At 43.8% G+C, this 18833-nt stretch overlaps 1 protein-coding gene across 3 annotated transcripts in view; it reads right to left on the bottom strand.

The window, feature by feature from the left end:
• Positions 1–222: 222 nt before the first annotated feature.
• The window catches only part of Kif5a (kinesin family member 5A), a 31953-nt gene continuing 13342 nt past the window's right edge, over positions 223–18833 (bottom strand). For 2 of the 3 annotated variants that reach the window (XM_076853052.1, XM_076853050.1), the window contains 27 exons: positions 16671–16758; positions 16504–16577; positions 15985–16089; positions 15699–15747; positions 15229–15284; positions 14587–14674; positions 14201–14325; positions 13144–13248; positions 12834–12982; positions 12560–12708; positions 12103–12278; positions 10366–10434; positions 9658–9864; positions 9278–9424; positions 8395–8583; positions 7913–8030; positions 7348–7412; positions 7124–7233; positions 6499–6600; positions 5505–5565; positions 5194–5265; positions 4933–5037; positions 2281–2497; positions 1903–2056; positions 1306–1388; positions 750–777; positions 223–301 (listed from right to left, as the gene is read on the bottom strand). In XM_076853052.1, the coding sequence (XP_076709167.1) occupies positions 223–301; positions 750–777; positions 1306–1388; positions 1903–2056; positions 2281–2497; positions 4933–5037; positions 5194–5265; positions 5505–5565; positions 6499–6600; positions 7124–7233; positions 7348–7412; positions 7913–8030; positions 8395–8583; positions 9278–9424; positions 9658–9864; positions 10366–10434; positions 12103–12278; positions 12560–12708; positions 12834–12982; positions 13144–13248; positions 14201–14325; positions 14587–14674; positions 15229–15284; positions 15699–15747; positions 15985–16089; positions 16504–16577; positions 16671–16758 (2970 nt within the window). The remainder of the gene's footprint in view (positions 302–749; positions 778–1305; positions 1389–1902; positions 2057–2280; positions 2498–4932; positions 5038–5193; positions 5266–5504; positions 5566–6498; positions 6601–7123; positions 7234–7347; positions 7413–7912; positions 8031–8394; positions 8584–9277; positions 9425–9657; positions 9865–10365; positions 10435–12102; positions 12279–12559; positions 12709–12833; positions 12983–13143; positions 13249–14200; positions 14326–14586; positions 14675–15228; positions 15285–15698; positions 15748–15984; positions 16090–16503; positions 16578–16670; positions 16759–18833) is intronic. The other variant, XM_076853051.1, reaches the window with a different exon arrangement.

Here is an 18833-nt window from a genome sequence, read left to right as displayed (position 1 = left end):
AAAGCATTCAGTACCAGCGAGGTCAGTGTTCATACCACACAAAGCAGCTGGGCTGATGTAGCCCCAGCAGGGGAAAGCAGGAGTTGAGAGGTCACTATATAGCAAATGTTTTGAGATGGTTAAAGAAATAAAAGGAGAACTAGAGGCTGTGGACAAGAAAGGAAGCCATCTGAGGCCAGTGCTACCTGAAAGTGCAGGTTATATAGCCATTGGTGTGGGAGGTTAGCTAGCTGCCGTCTCTTGGTGGAGAGGGAAGAGCTTCGCCTGGTCCTCAGCCTCATAGCCGCAGGGCAGGTCACTCCTGGAGGAATAGAGACACCACAGTCAGCTCCATATAAATGAAAGTATTCCTGTTGTGGCCAGTTCTCTGATAGCATTCCTGTGAGATACTGGCAAGAGCAGGTCTACTCAGGCTTTACAGGAACACAGGGAAAAGCAGGGCCAGAGATATGTAAATGACTTGCCCAAGGTCACAAAGTTCCCGGTGGTGGGAGAGACCACATCATCAGATGTCCACAGCCCCATAACTAGCATGGGGAGAGGCCATAGAAGGGACTAGAAAAGGGGAGTTTTCTGCACTGAGGTAAGAGGAATGCCTGGGATCTCCCCACATCCAGGACAAGAATGATCTTCACTTCCTCCTCCCCTCCCCTCAAGGATCCAGAGAAGCTTTAAGTAGGGCAGAGGGAAGTTTAGTAATTTCTTTTGGTGCCACTCAGAGAACCCAAGGGTAGTGGGGCCTGGCATACCTATTGTCGTTGATATCTGTGGCATTTCCTGAACAGATCAGCATTGAGAACACAGGGTTAAAAGAAGAAGAAAGGATACTGGGTATTAGGAATGGTCTCCCCAGACTCTCTCCCATCCTAACCCCTTAGAGGAAAAGGTAAATTAGGGCATTCTATCCTCAGTCACCCCAAACTGCACCATTATTTTTGTTTGAGAAGAGAAGGGGACAGGTGGGAAAGGTGGAGATAGGCACAGTCAATAATAGGAGGAATCCACTTCTAAGAAAGAACTGAAATCTGAAGAGGTGTGTGCGTGTGTGAGTGTGTGTGTTTGTGCACGCACACGCGTTTGTGCGCACATATATATTTTTTTGGTAATGCTAGGGATTGAACCCAACACCTCATGCATGCTAAGCAGGCAAGAGCTCTTACCACTGAGCTACATCTCCAGTCATATGTATCTTTTTATTTAATGCCCAACCCATGAGAAAGGTTTAGTTAGTGTTCATTGTAAAATGGGGTTATTTACTTTTCTCATACCTTCAAAATTTCACTGGGGATTCCAAAGATCACTTACCATTGTCCATGTTGGCCTTCTGATAGGAAGCCAAGGGGCCACCAGAAGATGTGGCTCCACTGCTGGTACAGGAGTTAGCAAAGCTAGGTATAAGAGAGAGATGCACCCATTGGGTTGGCAACTAACCTCTACTATTCTTTTTTTTTTTTTTTTTTTTTTTTTTTTTACTAAGCATTAAACCCAGAGATGCTTTACCACTGAGTTACATCCCCAGATCTTTTCATTTATTATTTTTAGACAGGATCTCACTAAGTTGCTAAGGGTCTTGCTAAGTTGCTGAGGCTGGCCTCAAATTTGGGATCTTCCTGCCTCAGCCTCCCAAGTCATACCCTCCACTATTTGTGGATCACTAATCCACATTTACCCTCAGCCACAGAGCTACACAACCCTCCCACCTCTTGAGAACAGAGGACAATAAGCAGAGCAGACAGAGAGGGCACAGTCCCACCTTCTAATACCTATGATTAGATTGAGAAAGATTTAGAAATTAAGATATTTAGGAAAATAATTTTCAACTAATAATTGATCCAATCTCATGCCTTCCAGGGTTAAGAGAGCTTTAGGTTGAGACTCCAGCCCACATCCATGGTCACTCACTACACATCTGAGGTGGAACTAGGTGTGGCCTGCAGGTACAAATTCTGATAGTTCTGGAAGAGGTTGTTGGTGTAACTGATGCACTCCGGGCTCCGGGTGCCATAGGGGTTGGTGGGAGAGGATGCTGGATAGTGGCCAGGCCGCACAGGTTTGGCTGTGAAGAGAGGAAATGACCATGAGGTTGCTGTTACCCTGGTTCTTGAAGTCATTTTGCTGGGGCTAAACCAAGTTGCTTGTAACATAATTTCATCACTTATTTCTTTTTGGGGGGTGGCCAAAGTTAGGGTCTAGAAACAATACTCTAGCTGCTTGGCACATAGGAATTTTTTGAATTTGCTTCAGGTTGTATTCCCAGCACTCATGATGACATCTACTCACCAATCTGGGCAGAATGGCCCCTCTTTCCAGAGCTCTTGTACCGAACAGCTTCCTTGATGCGGTCTACCTCCTGCTGGTACCGGCGCTTGTCCTTCATGGCACCCTCCTTGGCCTCCTTCAGTGCACCCTCCAGGGCCTTAACTCTCTCAGCCGTAGCCCTAAGTCGTTTTTCCAATTTAGGAAGCTCACAACGCAGATCTGCATTGTCACGTACCAGCTGTGGGGTGAGCCAAAGGGAAGAGGCCAAAATAAAGGGGAGTGACCCAAAATTGAGTCACCCAGGGGTGTGTGGGGTGAGGGGTAGGGAAAGAGAATAAAGAAAAATAAAGAGTCAAAAAGCCTTATTCCCTTTATGTAATGTGCTATTATATCCAGTTCTTTCCTTCGTACATCATTTTCTAGGCAGCAAAACTTGGCATCTCTACTATGGCCCAGAACTCTGCCTAACCTGGACACTCCCCTCCACCATATCTCATAGTTTATGCCAGATCAACAGCTTCAGGGCCCCCATGGGGATGAGGTACCCCCTTCCCCAGAGATGGATGTGTGGGCATGCAAAAGGCAAGGCAGCAAGAGCATGGCCACAGTCTGGAGAATGGGTGCAGGCAGTTGCAGTGCAGAGCAGGGGCAGAAGCTGGAATTCAGGAGTCTCCACACACATCCATATACACATGGTGACCCATAAGAAGGAAAGAAAATGTTTGAGGTCTCACAAACATTTGTGCTTATTCCCTTCACGTTCAAGGACTTTCTGGGTTGTCCCTCCCCCCCATTTAAATTAAGCTACACTGTGATAGCTACCACCTTATAGCCAAAAAAGACTCCCTAATCCTTCCACACAGTGACTGGGGGCACTACAGACTGCTAAAGGAGCAGGGCCTTGTAGGATATCAGGCAAGTCGGCATAGCAGGGAACACTGAGAGTACCGGGGAAGAGCTAGAATCTTCCATGCAGCTTTAATATGGACAATTTAAGGATTATAATCAATGTTTTGTTGTGATAATACTTTAGCTTAATTGGCACTATGGCTGTGGTCCTGGCGATTAAGATTCTGAGAAGTTTTTTACATCTTTCTCTTTTTTCTCAATAAACTCTTGTCTATTGAGGTAGGATACTGTGGTAAGTTCTCTGTTCTTCAGGGGAGTAGTGTTTGATCTTTAGGACTTAGAAAAGAGGCAGAAGTGTCAATGAGGGAAAAGGAAATAGTTTCTAGTTTTTTCTTGTTTGTTTGTTTTGGGGAAGGGTATTAAGAAATTTAATATGCATTTGGACAGAGAGGTAAAGTGAACACACAGGAATGAAATTAGAATGACAGAACTGATTAAAAATGTTTCCTGGCTGTCCTTCAACTTTTCAATAATGTTGTTATAATAAGGGAAGGAAAGAAAGATGGTAGTAAAGTTCTCTGAAGACCCAAATAAAATCAATAAACCCAGCAGATTACCACTGAGCTGCAGGTTTGGAAATTCTTTACAAAAAAAGATATCCTATTTACTATGTAAACTGGGCATCATACTGGAAAGAAAGAAGGTTAAGTTCTAGGCTAGTGAGAATATGAGTTAGCTAGAATTTTAAGGAGGATTTGGGGTGGGGTACTAGAGATTGAATCCAGGGAAGCTTTACTACTGAACTATTATCTCCAGCCCTTTTAATTTCTTAATTTTCAGACAGAGTCTCCCTAAATTGCCCAGGCTGGCTTTGAATTTGCAATCCTCCTGACATAGCTTCCCCAATAGCTGGGATTACAGGTGCCACTGTGCCAGCCTTAAGGTAGATTTAAAAGGAAGAGAATGAAGTCTGGGTTGGATTTCCAAGGGCTTTGCATATGCTAGGCAAGTGCTCTACCACTGAGCTATAGGCCAGCTACAGGGTTAGTTTCTTTTACAAATCAATTTGAAGAAGGCCCAGGAGACCTTGGAGGGTCTCCAGGCTCAGCTCCTTGTTACTAGTGCAGGTGCTCCTGCTGTGCACACACCAAACATTTCCTGTCCTGACTCCTCTGGACTGCCCTTTCACCTCCCCAGCCCATACCTTTGAAACCCAGTCTTCCACCTAAGGAACCGCAGCAAGAAGGAGGGGGACAGAGAGGCAGCAACTTAATACACAGGAGTTCTGACTGGCTCCAACCAGGGGCTGGTTGAGCCATCTTGAACACATCATTTAATGTCCTATATGCCTGCCCCGGGTCTATGTAGATGTAGCTTCCTTCATGGAAGAAAGCCCAATTCCCTTACTTTTCTTGTCTCCCTACATTCCCTCTCTAGCTAAGATCTGACATACTAATATTCCTCTTTTCTTTTCCTTCTTAAGTCTACCACTGAGCTACACCCCCAGTCTTCTGCTATCCCTCTTGTACAGTTAAGGCCCTATGCCTCTTCAATCTTTGTCCAGTTCAACCTCTCCCTCCAAGGTAGGCCTGGGGAATTCTTCTCTGAGCAGAAGTGGGTCAGAAACCTTGAGAAGTGAAAAATAGAAATAAAAGAAAGAACAAAGTAAAAGTGGGACCAAATATGATATAAAGATGGGGTTAGTAGAGAAAAGTAAGGAAAATGTGCAACTAGATTTTCCTAAATCCAAGGGACCACCAAGGATTTGGGTATCATAGGGACCTGGCCTCAAAAGTTCTCTTCACCTCTTCTTTGCATTCTTACCTGTTTGTGAACCTTTGTAAGTTGTTCCAGGTTGTTCTCAAGAAAGGAAATTTTCTGTTTTTGGGAGTGAATCCCCCCACTGTCCTCGGGCTCCATTTCTGCACTCTGCTTAGAGATGGAGAGAAAGATGTGGCTGTCATGAGGCTAACCAGGTCCCAACTAGGTCAGGCCAAGCAAGTTCCATAGGGAACAGCAGGGCCACAGAAGCCTGAGGAGGAGAGGAATATATGGGGCTGGTAAGATGTGGAAGATCTCACTCACTTTCTTGACTCGAGTCGTGACGTCTTGAACGAACAGCTTGCGAAGGTTGTGGAGGGTCTGGAGTTCCCGGGCCTGGAAAAAATGATGGAAAATTTGGGATAGCCAGATACCAGGTCTGCACACACCCTCCAAAACTATTGGAAACTTCAGTCTATACAGTCAAGTGTCACTCATCCCTTAGGAAAAGATGTGTCCTGATTATGCCACAAACTAACTACAAAGGAGAAAGAGCAATGTGGTGAGGAAGAAATTGATGTAGGGGATGAAGCCCTCCCTACCCTGTTAACTTGGTACAGAAGGAAACCACTCACAACTGTCTCCTCCAGACCTTTGAGGTCCTGCTTGGACTGCTCATGTCGCTCGTACAGAAATCTGCAGCAAAAGAAAAGGAGAAGTTAGAAAACAGAAAAATCCTTCAGGACTCTCCTCCTCTCACCTTCCTACTCCCCCATTCCTTTTATCTCTATTTTACTATTATTTATTATATAATTTGTTCATATTTACTGTGCAAAAATCAGAAAAGAATTTTAAAAGAGAGTTAAGAGGAGTTTTTATAAAAAGCCATGATTCTACCACTTACAGAGGAAACCATCATGAAGCCTGGTATCCATCTTTGCATACTATTTTAAATAAAAAATTATTTTGAATAATTATTAAATAAAAATATCAAATCTCAATATAAAATAAAATATTAAATAAAAATTATTTTGTGGGGCTGCAGTTGTAGCTTGCCTAGCATGTGTGAGGCTCTGGGTTCCATCCTCAGTACCACATAAAAGTAAATAAATGTGTCTATTTCTAACTAAAAAATAAAATCACTATAAAAATTTTTCTTTCGTACTACATACGTATTAGATAGAGGGTCCCAGGGGCCCTCTATCACTGAGCTGCACCTCTAACACTTTTTATTTTAGGATAAGTTCCCACTAAGTTGCCCAGTCTGGCCTTAAAGTTGCCATCCTCCTGCCTTAGCCTCCCAATTAGCTTGGCTCCCTGCTTATATACTATTTTTTTCTAGGCATATATATCCATATAAATTTTTATGAGATTAGATCATTCAAACTGCTTTGTAACCTGATTTTCACACTTAACAGAACACTTCAAGCCACTTTCCATCCATGTCAGGTTATCCACAGCAATTGTCATTTTTGGTGGTCTCCATTTTTCTAGACCTTCCCCACCCCATCATATTTGCTTCTTGTGAATCACTGCATCACATCTATGTGTGTGTCCTGCCTCTGCAAATGCATCTGAGCAGTTAAGAGCCTACATGGCCACTGGCCTGCCAGCAAACTCCTCACTCACGTCAGCTCCTGAAGCTTGGTGCTCTTCTCATGTTCTTCATTCTTCAGCTTCTCATAGTCAGCCTGAAGTTTCTCCAGCTCTAACTGGAGCTTCTGATTCAGGCTACAGAGGGTCAGGGACATTGGAGAGAAAAAGAGATGTTAATGAACAGGAAGGAAAGACCAGCCCCTCAAACATGTGCTTTCTTCGTGCATGAGGGAGTCCAGTTAGAACTAATGCATCTACTTTCAGATATCAGGGGCAGCAGACACAGGTCACACTTCCATGACAGTAAAGAACCCTGAGCTATCTAATAAGGCCAAAAAGGATGGGGATTAGTCTTTAATGTTTCTATCTTCTGAATTTGGGCTGTGAAGTTATATAATTATTGAGGGAATGACACATGAAATTTAAAGAACCTGGGGCTGGGACTGTAGCTCAGTGGTAGAGCATTTGCCTAGCATGGGTGAGGCATGGTATTTGATCCTCAGTACCACATTAAAAAAAATAAATACATAAAGTTATAAAAAAAATTAAGAAAAAAAAAGAAAGAAATTAAAGAACCTGATCCAGAAGGATCATTTGAGTAGGCACAACAAGGTAAGTGGGCCCAATGGAGACTGGAGCCACCCTCAGGGATCCTTACTCTTTAAGCTCATCAATAGTCTTCTGCTTTTCATTGATCTCATCCCTGAGCCGGGCCAGCTGCCGGTGATGGGCCTCCCGGTGACTTTCCATCTGCAGCTCCAAGGCCTTCTGCAAACAACCCCACCCCATGCTCAGAGTCAGACTCCCAGACATGAGTTTCATGAGGGCCAGCATAGCCCTGGCCCTGCCAAGCCCCAGTTGCCCCCCACCCTCCCCACTCACCTTTACTTCATCTGCATCCTGAGTGTCCGGCTCCTTGTCCTTCAAAGCCACTTCATTAACAGTTTCTAAGGGGAAAAGGGGAAGATAGCTTCCATCAAAACTACCTCCTTCAGAAAAAAATTTATGTTGTGACCAGCATTCCAGGCAGGTTAGGGGATGGACCCACAGGGAAGTTCTTCTAGTTAGGACAGTCCAATTTGATACAGCAGGGACAGAAAACAAGGGAGGGTATATGATGCTCATAAAATGACCTATATGCAAAAGCCTGACTAAATAATATATGGGGGGCTGGGGATGTGGCTCAAGCGGTAGCGCGCTCGCCTGGCATGCGTGCGGCCCGGGTTCGATCCTCAGCACCACATACAAACAAAGATGTTGTGTCCACCGAAAACTAAAAAATAAATATTAAAAAATTCAAAATAAATAAATAATATATGCATTCAGGCTGATGCTTTGGGTGAGTGGTTGCTGGGTGGTTTCTTCTGATGTGTGCGACCTTCCCTCCCTGACCCTTTGGAATCTCAGATTCCAGGATGGCTGTGATACAGGTCTAAGAAGGCATTACCCTGAGCCTGGAGCTTGGCCAATTCATCACTCAGGGAGTCATAGGACTCTTCCAGGTGTCGCTTCTTCAGCTCCACACTCTGCATGTATTCCGTTAGTGAGCGGATCTTAGCCTCATGCTGGTAGAAGAAGGATGGGGAGAGAAAGGAAACAATGGAGCAAAGCACACAACTCTAGGCAGCACCAACTTCCATAAACTCATGCTCTACTCCCAAGTCCTCCCTTCCTGGTGCACCTTCCATGAGGATGTAGGGCTGGGAGCCATTCCCATGGAGACTCTTCCTTCAGAGCCTCAGCTCAGAAAGCAATACCGCCTGAGTCTCCGCTTCTTGACCCTGGATCCTACTCCCTGCCACCCAGCTCCTCTGTTCTTGACTTCCATAGAATGCTGATATTAAGGTGAGTGTTAGGAGTTTTACCTATAACCACACAATATCCTTCTCTCTCCTACATCATCTAAAGGTTCCAATCTCAGGTAGTCACCTGTGAGATGAGGAGTTGGCAGGATGAGAGCTCCCGCCCAGTCACTTCCATCTTGCGATGACATTCCACCTGGAGGTTCTCTAGCTGCCGACACCGCTTGACTACAGATTTGACCTCCGACTTGATTTTGCTGATGTAGAGTCTGGCCACGGTGAACTCTTCCTCGATGGCCCCACTGATCTCCACCGGCTGAGGATGGGCAGAGGAGGAAGAGATGCTTCTCTGCAGTAGAGAAGGCTTTACCGGCTCCCTTCCACCTTCTGCACAAATCCACATGCCCAGGGATTCAAGTAGGACAAGTATTTCCCAAGGACCTTTACCAGCTATCCTGGTATTTCACACTAAGGCCCTCTATCTACATTTAAAGATAATCCCCCTCTTCTACCGTCAATAACAATATGATTTTCTGTTTCTTCCTTTCGTTTATTTATTTTATTTTGAGGCAAGATATCATCATGTTGTACAAGCTAGTCTTAAATTCCTGGACTCAAATGATCCTCCTTCCTCAGCCTCCCAAGTAGCTGGGACTACTGACACTTACCACCATACCCAGCTTGATTTTTTTTGTAGACCAACTGATCCACTTGATTACTCAGGTCAGTCATTCTCACTGCACAGATTTGCATATGTCATTCCTAACTCTGTGCCCCACTTCTTGATCCTGCCACTGGCACACCTCACTTGTTTGTTTGTACCCTTTAGAATGCATCTTTTCAGGGGAGGCTATGCAAACCTCTATTTGTTTTCCTGAGTCTAGACTGAAGGCATGCACATTTCTAGGCAATTTGGGCCACCTTTTTCAGTGTCTCAGAGGGTCTGGATTGTCCCACCAGTGCCCAGTGCAAAAATGACCTCAACTAGACTGCTGTCTCTCCCCACTCACCAGCTTAATCTCCCCGTTGCCCACGATGACACTGAACTCACTCAGGTCCTTCATCAGCCCATTCAGCACTTCAGCAATTCGTTTTCGCTGGTGTCCACTGACCTCCTGGAGTCGCTGCAATTCAGACTCCAGGGACAACATGGTGGCCTGGGGACAGCCCCTCAGGTCATTCCCATTGCCATCTTCCTTCCTCCCTCCCCAGACAGAGGCTCTCATTTCAGCATGGCAAAGCACAGTGCATGGTGAGGGAGGGTCATAATACACTGAACAGCACTAGAGAGATGCAAACACCACATAGCCCCAAAAGAATCAGAGGTCCCTTTGGACATGGAAGGTGTTCTGAGGTCAGGGAGCCCTTGGACCACTAGTAGGCCACTCACCACCTTCTGGGACAGCTCGTCCACTAGCAGCTGATTCTGCTGGCTCTTTTCCTCTACCTCCTGGGACTTCTGGTCATAGTTTACAGCCAGCTCCTCCAGGGCCTGCAGCACTTCTTTCACCTCATCCTTAGCAGCGTCATTCTCTGACTGCAGGTGGCTCAGCTCCCGCTGGACCTTCTCATTGTCTCCTCGAGTGGACACCAGCAGCTTCAAAGAAGAGGAGGGGCATGTAAAGAAACATGTAGTCAATGATCACTTCCATGGGCCCTGGGCCTGGGGGATCCAAGACCCCCCACAAAGCAAAAGTCAAAAAGGAAGTAGGCATTACGTTTCACAGAAATTGGAAAACAAAACAAAATAAAGAAGGACTTGGGAGCTGTGGCTGTGGCTCAGTGGCTGAGCGCTTGCCTCACATGCACGAGGCACTGGGTTCGATCCTCAGCACCACATTCAAAAATATAATAAATAAAACAAAGATATTGTGTCCATCTACAACTAAAATAATAATAATAATAATAAAGATGGGCCTAGACTCCAACAGCAGTGTTTTAGTAACAGCCCAATGAAGTTCTCAGACTGCTATAGTTTGGGGTGACTAACCCCTAAGAAGAATGGCCCTTCTTCCATCTGATTTTAAAGAGGCCTTTTTCACACTTTTCAAGGATGAACATAAACCCCTCCCTTTAGTGTCTTGCCCCCTTCCAATACCTCCTCCTGGTCCAGCATTTGCTGCTTGAGTTTCTCGATGAGTTGGCTCTGCTGGTTGATCTCATCGTCCTGTTGGAAGCAAGGGGAAGACAGTAAGGGAAGCCACTCCTTCCAGTTTAGAGTTCTGGGACTTTGTGAGAGAGGTAGGATCCCAGTAAAATTCCAGGTAATTTAGGCTTTGATTTAGAAAGCTCATGTGCTAAAACGAGGTCTTTTCCTTGACTTCTTTCCCTGACCCCAGCACTCTCTAAATTCCTTTCTTCCAGAAAGTTGATATAACCTTGATAATACACAGCAAAAATCTTTAAATGTTCACATTTTAAAAAAATATTTTTTAGGGGGCTGGGGTTGTGGCTTAGTGGTAGAGCACTTGCCTTGCATATGTGAGGCACTGGGTTTGATTCTCAGCCCCACATATAAATAAATAAAATAAAGGTCCACTGACAACTAAAAAATATTAAAATATATATATTTTAGTTGTAGATGGACACAATATCTTTATTTTAGTTCTATGTGGTGCTAAGAATCAAACCCAGTGCCTCACACGCACTAGGCAAGCACTCTACCACTGAGCCACAACCCGAGCTCCAAATGTTCACCTTTTTTTTTTAAAAATTTTTTTTTTTTAGCTGTTGATGGACCTTTATTTTATTTATTTATAGTGATGCTGAGAATTGAACCCAGAGCCTCACACATGCTAGGCAAGTGCTCTTCCACTGAACTATAACCTGAGCCCCAAATGTTCATATCTTTTAAAGAAATCTCATTCTAGCACTCCTTTCTTTCTTTTTTTAAAAAAATATTTCATTAGTTGTTGGTGGCCCTTTATTTATTTTTATATAGTGCTGAGAATCAAACCCAGTGCCTCACTCTACCACTGAGCCACAACCCCAGCCCCACTTTAGTACTCCTTTCTAACCAAATCATTCAAACAAAATCTTGTGCAGAAGAGGCAAATATAGTCATTTCAGAGTTATTATTAATAGGAAAAAAACCCCCTACAAGCCCTGTAATAAGTGAATTGTTAAATAAGTGGACCCCTAGGCAGTAATTCAAAAATACTTTTAACTGTGCATGGTGGCCCACACCATAATCCCAGCAGCTCAGGAGGCTGAGGCAGGAGGATTGCAAGTTCAAGGCCAGACTCAGTAACTTAGCAAGGCCCTAAACGACTTATTGAGACCCTGTCTCAAAATTTTAAAAAAAGGGATGGGGATGTGGCTCAGTAATAAAGCACCCCTGGGTTTAATTCTTTTTATGAAGAATTATTAATTGAGTAAAAATGCTCATAATAGAACACTAAATGAGAAAAATTAGATGTAAAATTACAATATATCTCAAGTGTATGATATATCCATAGAGGAAATCAAAATGTTAGCAGTATTATTTCTTTCTTTCTTTTTTTTTTTTAAAGAGAGAGAATTTTAATATTTATTATTTTTTAGTTATCGGCGAACACAACATCTTTGTTTGTATGTGGTGCTGAGGATCGAACCCGGGCCGCAAGCATGCCAGGCGAGCGCGCTACCACTTGAGCCACATCCCCAGCCCAGCAGTATTATTTCTAAATAGTGGGGTGATGGATAGTAATAATTTTCTTCTGTATATTTTTATTTATTTTCCACATTTCAAAAATGAGCATTTATCCCTTTTAAAATCAGAAAAAAAAGGCAGTATAAGCTAAAATTTTAAATCCCATGCCTCTTATCTAACTGTGCCCTGCCCGGTTGCCCTCACCTTGTCATCAAGCTGCTTATAGAGGCGGCGGATCTCCTCCTCATATTTCTGCCGCTCCTCAGGTGCAATACGCACCACAATGGATGAGTTATCATTCACAGGGGTCTCCTCACAGAGCTCGGCCCCCAGGGCTGCATCCTCCCCAGCCAGACGCTCTGTTTCAGGCACATTCTCTCCTGGCAGAGGGGCAGAAGAAGGGGGGGAAATGGGAGAAGAGAAAGCTACGTGCACAAGTCTTTCCCCCCTCACTCCAAGTCCTCATCTCTTTCCTGCAGGGGCTGCAGGGGACAGTCCATGCCCTCACTCCCTTCCCTCATGACTGCTGCACTGCACTCTTCCAGAAACACAGGCCTCCTTCCTGAAGGCAACCTGGCCCTAAACACAGCCAAGCAGGGCTGTCCCTCCCACTGCCTCTCATTCCCACGGGATCCCCATCTAACCAGGATCGCCATCTAACCATTGCGCCAGCGGCTCAGCTCAGCCTCCAGCTTTGCAATTGTCTCCTTCTGGGCCTTGGTCTTCTCCTTCTCCTTCTCATATTTCTTCTTCCACTGCTCGGCAGTCAACTCCAGATTTACTGAGGCAGTGTTCTTAATGGTCTTTGCCCTGGATGAAGAGAATAAGAAAGCGATGAAACCTATGTTAGGTTTGGGTGACACCTGAGGGAGAGAGCCTCAGGGTCTGGAGAGGGACCTGGCTCCCAGTGTCCCTCTAGGGACTCTGCCACTGACCGCTGTCCAAACATCAGCGTAGACTTGGTCTCTGCATCATTGTAACTGGATGGTGAGCAGCAGATGAACATAGTTGTACGGCAGTTTCCTCCCAGAGAGTCCTGAAGAATCCGTGTCATTTTGCTATCACGATATGGAACGTAGCTTTTCTGGGAGAGAATGGAGGCCATGACTTAGAAAAACAAATTCAAAAGGAAATCAAAAGAACAGTAGTGCTGCCTAAGGATCAAGCAACCTACAAGTTGGGGCATAATTAAAGGACACTGGGAGAAGGTGTAGTTGGGGTGAAGGGGACTTAGGAAATACTTACAGTGCCCTCTGCTAATGCAGAGATCACATTCCCCAGGGCAGACAGCGACTTGTTGATATTCTTTGCCTCATCCAGCACAGCTCCCTCTGCTCCAGTCTTGCTAACCTGCCAGGGTATTAGGAGACAAGTGTATCAGGAGCAGCTACAAAGACTGTCACAGTCTCTTTTCTACTTAGGGACCCAGTCCAAAAATGGGGGGAGGGAATGGAGAAGAGAACAAAGTAAGAGGTATTAGCCAGAATCAGGGAAGGCCTTTCCTCCATTCCACTATACTCTCTTGCCAAAGGCCACTCCTACTGCCATATTATATAATTCCATTTATTTGAAATATTCAGGACAGGCAAATCTACAGAGACAGAGAATAGATAAGTGGCTGCCAGAAAATAGACAGAGGGGAGAATGGGAAGTGACTATTAATGGGTGATAAAAATGTTCTGGAATTAGACAGAGGTAATGGTTATGCAACCTTGTGAACACACTAAACCCACTAAATTGTACATTCTAAAATGGTGAACTTTCTGATTATGAATATCTCAATTAAAAAAAAATTTAGTTATAGATGAACACAATACCTTTATTTTATTTATTTTTTTGTGGTGCTGAGGATTGAACCAGTGCCTCACATGTACTAGGCCAGTGCTCTACCACTGAGCCACAACCCCAGCCCTGAATATCTCAATTTTAAAGGTTTTTGTTTTGTTTTGTTTTTTTGGTACTAGAGAGTTAATCCAGGGGCACTTAACCACTGAGCAACATTCCTAGCCCTTTTTATTTTGAGGCAGGTTCTCACTAAGTTGCCCTGTTAACCACTCAGCCACATCACAGTCTATTTTTACTTTTTATTTTGAGACAGAGTCTCACTGCATTGCTTAGGGCCTTGCTAAGTTGCTGAAGCTGGCCTTGAACTTGTGATCCTCCTGTCTTGGCCTCCCAAGTCACTGAGATTACAGGCGTGTGCCACCACACTAATCTTAAAAAAAAAAAAAAAAAAATTCTTTTAATTATAAAACAAGTAACCTCCCCACAAGGCTTTCTTCTCCACCATAGGACCCCTAACCTTCTCACTCCCAGCCAAGTCCACGAGATACAACTTCCCACTGAGCTTCTGCTCAGTCTCCATGTTCTCCTGCTTGATGTTGATGAGGAAGATGCTGTGGCTTCGAGAGCTGTGTTCATTCATGTCTGTAGAGGAGATATATGACAGGTATCAACCCCTGTGAACCTGCACCCCTCAGTCCCAGCTGCTACTGGCTGCCATTCCCACCCACTGAAAGAGAAGGGACCTGCCAGGACCAACCCTGCCATTTCATCTCCCAGGCAGTGGATGCACAGGCAAGGGGCCCCTCTGCTGAAGGACAATGTCCTCCCTTGCTTGCTTGTTGCCCAGGGACACAGAAGAGAGGGAGGCCCCTAGATTCAAGAACCCTTTAGATCCCTACTCACTGGTGACAGCGACATGACGATTTGATTTTCCCTCATCAATCACATCCAAGATCTCCTCTGGGCTGGACACAAAACGTTCAGTACAACCCTGCAGGGGGCAAATAGACAGTGACCTATAAACTCTGATCTGCAAATTAAGTTGCCTGAACACTTTCCAAGCGAACTTTTAAGATGCTGCCTTTTTTCCAGGTGCACTGGCACATGCCTCAACTTGGGAGGCTGAGGCAGGAGGATCATGAGTTCAAAGCCCGCTGCAGCAAAAGAGAGGTGCTAAGAATCTCAGTGAGATCCTTTCTCTAAATAAAATACAAAATAGGGCTGGGGATGTGGCTCAGTGGTCAGGTGCCCCTGAGTTCAATCCCTGGTACCCCCACCCCCCCGCCAAAAAAACCTCAAACAGATGCTGTCTTTTGGGCTAGGGATATAGCTTAGCAGTAGAGTACTTGTCTACTTGTCTAACATGTGCAAGGCCCTGGGTTTGATCCCCGGAGACAAAAGAAAAGTCATCGTTTCCAAACACCCTGACTCTCATAGGCCCCTTAGCATATCTGATCCCTTTAACTTCTGGGTCATTGGCCCACCCTCTTCCCTCATGCCATTCTGGATACACAGACTCCACACCAGTGTTTCACCCACTCTCACCTTGACAAATGGGACTCGGTTCTTGTCCTCATGCACAGAAAGGTTTGTCTTGGTCACTGAATCAAGATAATGCAGAGTGAGTAAAACCAGCACTTCCACCCCACCCCTCTGCACCCTGTAGTCAACTTGGATGGTGGTTTCTTCTATGTGCTAAATGGAGGAGGGCTTGCCAATGAAGCCTAAACTCCATGTTCCCACTGAAGGCTCAATTTCTCCTCCTCTCCCTCCTCCTTGTCTTCCTCAGGGCTCCAGCTGCAGGGTTCCATCGCCTCTTGAACTATGTATATGTAAACTCTAAGCTCATCTTCTGAGCCTCTAAGTTTTTGGAAATTCTTGGTGAGTGAAGCTAAAGGACTCAGGTGTGAAAATGTGTATTTTGTATGCCAAATGGCACCAATCCCCACAGCAAGCTGATCTTCCTTTTCTCACCCTCCTCACACACTCTAACCCAGTGGAATTAAAACACTTACCATCCAGAAGGTCACGAATTTTATCCAGGTAAATCTCAAAATAAGAGACCTGGTTTGGGAGAAAGGAGAATTGAGGAAGGCTTATCTTAAATCTAATGTGGGAATTTCAAACTAATGTGACCTGCTCAAAGGGTAGTGGTGGGTAGGAAGAACAGAAAAGAACGTCTTAGTGGAGGTAACCAGAGGGCGAGAGTAACATTGGGGAGCCCAGGATCTTCAGCAGGTTCACTCTAGATTTTCTCCTCCCAGTCCCCATCTGAAGATACAGCTGTCATGCCCTGATCACCTTGATGTGGAACTCAAGGTTCTCATCCATGGAGTAGATGTGGTTGAAGATGTCTCGGGCAATCCGGGGAATGATTCCCATCAGCTGAGGGTCATGTAGCTTTCCCTGGGGAGTGAGGATATTCCAGCATGAGACTGAGACTCGAGAAGGATGAGACAACTTGAGGTATACAAGTGAACACAAAGGTAAGAGGTGATAGGAAGAGCATCCTAAGGTAGGAGGTGGTTACCACCATGTCTACCTTTCAGTGGAAGGAGATAACTGAGCAGCCCTTTGGACTTCCACTGCTGCTACTTTTGCAGATCGAAAGACAACTAGAGCAGTAGGAAGGAGCTAAACTGCAGCAGATTGAAAGGATTCCATTAAACTTCCCTTAAAACATTGCCTCTCAGCTCATCCTGTGTACCCATCTGCATCTGAACCAGGCAACCTTTGATTCCTAGATCTTCCCCCACTGAAAGTCCTTGATCTGCCACTTGCATTCCTAGCTCCTTATTCCAATAAAGTCAGAACCCTCACCTCCATGGTATGTGTTTTCCCTGAGGATGTCTGTCCATAAGCAAAAATGGTGCCATTGTAGCCAGCAAGGACATCTGGAAGAGATGGTGGATAAACATATAGGTGGAGATAAGTGAGGCAGGAAATGTGAAGTCTGAGAAAATACATTCTAAAAAGACATCCATTACCTTTGACAATCTGCATGGCACATGCATGATAAACTTGCTCCTGAGTCGTGTTTGGGGGGAACACCCGGTCAAAGACATATGGCTTCCCCTGGAGTGAAAATAAGAAATGTCAGCCATCAGTAGGAAAAGTGGAAGGGAGAAGAAATGCCACAGACCCATCCATCAACCTAATAAAGGCACCCCATTCTTCAATCCTCCAAATACATGGAAAATATAGGGGACAAGAGAAATTGGAGAGAGAAGTAAACTGCAGAAGTGAAGAACAATTCATTAACAATAAAAAGCACCTCAAAGTTTTAAAATATCTTCCTCAATAAACCCATTTGTTGGGGCTCCTGCTGTAGCTCAGTGGTAGAGCACTTGCCTAGCATGTGTAAGGCACTGGATTCAATTCTCAGCACCACATACAAAAGAATAAATAAAAATAAAGGTCCATCAACAACTAAAAAAAAATTTAAAAATTAGATAAACCCATTTGTCTTAATATGGAAAGGTCTTCAAGATGAATTAAATGAAAGATACAAAGTTAGCAGCATAGGCAAAACATGTTCCCTACAATTTAAATGAAACATACACTCAGAGTTCTTGGGAAAACATTAATACAAGTTCTGTCTTGTGAAAAGAATATATGATATCAGAAATATAGGTCTCTTTGGGGCTGGAGTTGTAGCTCAGCGGTAGAGTGCTAGCCTCATATGTGTGAGGCACTGAGTTTGATTCCTAGCACCACATATAAATAAGCCAAAAAAAAAAAAAGTCCATCAACAACTAAAAAATTAAAAAAAAAAGAAATATGGGTCTCCCTTTAAAAAGGGAATCAGGGGCTAGAGTGTGGCTCAGTGATAGAGTGCCTGCAAAGCATGCATGAGGCCCTGGGTTCAGTCTCCAGCACTGCAATGTAAAAGTGTAGAAGCAAATCATTCAGACCCACAAGTACTTTGTTTAATTTAGGTAATAAGTTGCAAGTTATATGTACTGATAAGAAAACTAATATATATATATATAATATATAGAACACATATGTATATAGAGAATATATAGGAGATAGATTTATTTATTTATTTATTTATTTTTATTTATATATACTTTTTTTTTGTACCAGGGATTGAACCCAAAGGAGCTTAAGCACTGAGACACATCTCCAGTCCTGTACATTTTTTCTATTTTGAGACAGTGTCTCACTAAGTTGCTTAGGGCCTCACTAAGTTGCTGAGGCTACTGAGGCTGGATCCTCCTGCCTTAACCTCCAGAGCTGCTGGAACTACAGGTGTTTTCCCTGGCTAAGATACAAACTATTTAAAACTCAGGGAACTAAACAAAAAAATTATTTGACATCTAATCATGTTAAAGATCAGATCCTTGCTTAAATAAGACTGTTTTTTCTCCAAGTGACAAATTTCCCAGTAATGTTTACCTGCTAGTCAGTACAAAGAGACTATAACTTACTTGTCAAATTGTATAACTAGAGTTCATCTTTATCCAACTGAAATTTAAAGCTCTAGATCTATAGACACCAGAGTTTGGGAGAAATGTTTTAACAAATTAAGGAAGGCCATAAATTTTAGCTAAAGCTAGACATGAGACTCTAAGTATATATTCCATCAATATATACAGAATTTTTTTCCTAGAAGAAATTATGCAAAAATCTTGACAGTGTTTACTGTGGAGAGAAACTGGGAAAGAGAAGGTTTCTGTTTTTCATTGAGTATCCTGTAGTTTACATTTTTTAACTATTTAAAAGTATTATATTCAAGATTTTTTAATGTCAAAGATGATGAGAAAATAGTGCAATCATTTGTTTTCTTCTTTGAAAGTTTTGTTTTAAGACAGGGTTTTACTAGGTTGCCCAGGGTGGCCTCAAATTTGTGATGCTCCTCCTTAAGTATCCTTAGTAACTGGGATTATGGGTATGTGCCACTGTGCCCAGTATAATAAATGTTATTTTATAAATATTAAAAAATGAACCTGTCTTCTGGGAAAAAAATCAGCCAGAAATATGTATATGTACTCTTGGTAGTGAAAGCCTCTAAGACCTAAGAAACAGCTGGGTGTAGTGGTAGAACACTTGCCTAGCATACATAAGACCCTGGGTTGGATCCCCAATACCATCAAAAAACAACAACAACAAAAAAAAATTAAAGCCCAAGAAATAGTATCCACAAA

The sequence above is a fragment of the Callospermophilus lateralis genome, chromosome 4 (assembly GCF_048772815.1).
Source record: "Callospermophilus lateralis isolate mCalLat2 chromosome 4, mCalLat2.hap1, whole genome shotgun sequence".
NCBI classification, from domain to species: Eukaryota; Metazoa; Chordata; class Mammalia; order Rodentia; family Sciuridae; genus Callospermophilus; species Callospermophilus lateralis.
This window is presented reverse-complemented; position numbering and strand designations above follow the sequence as displayed.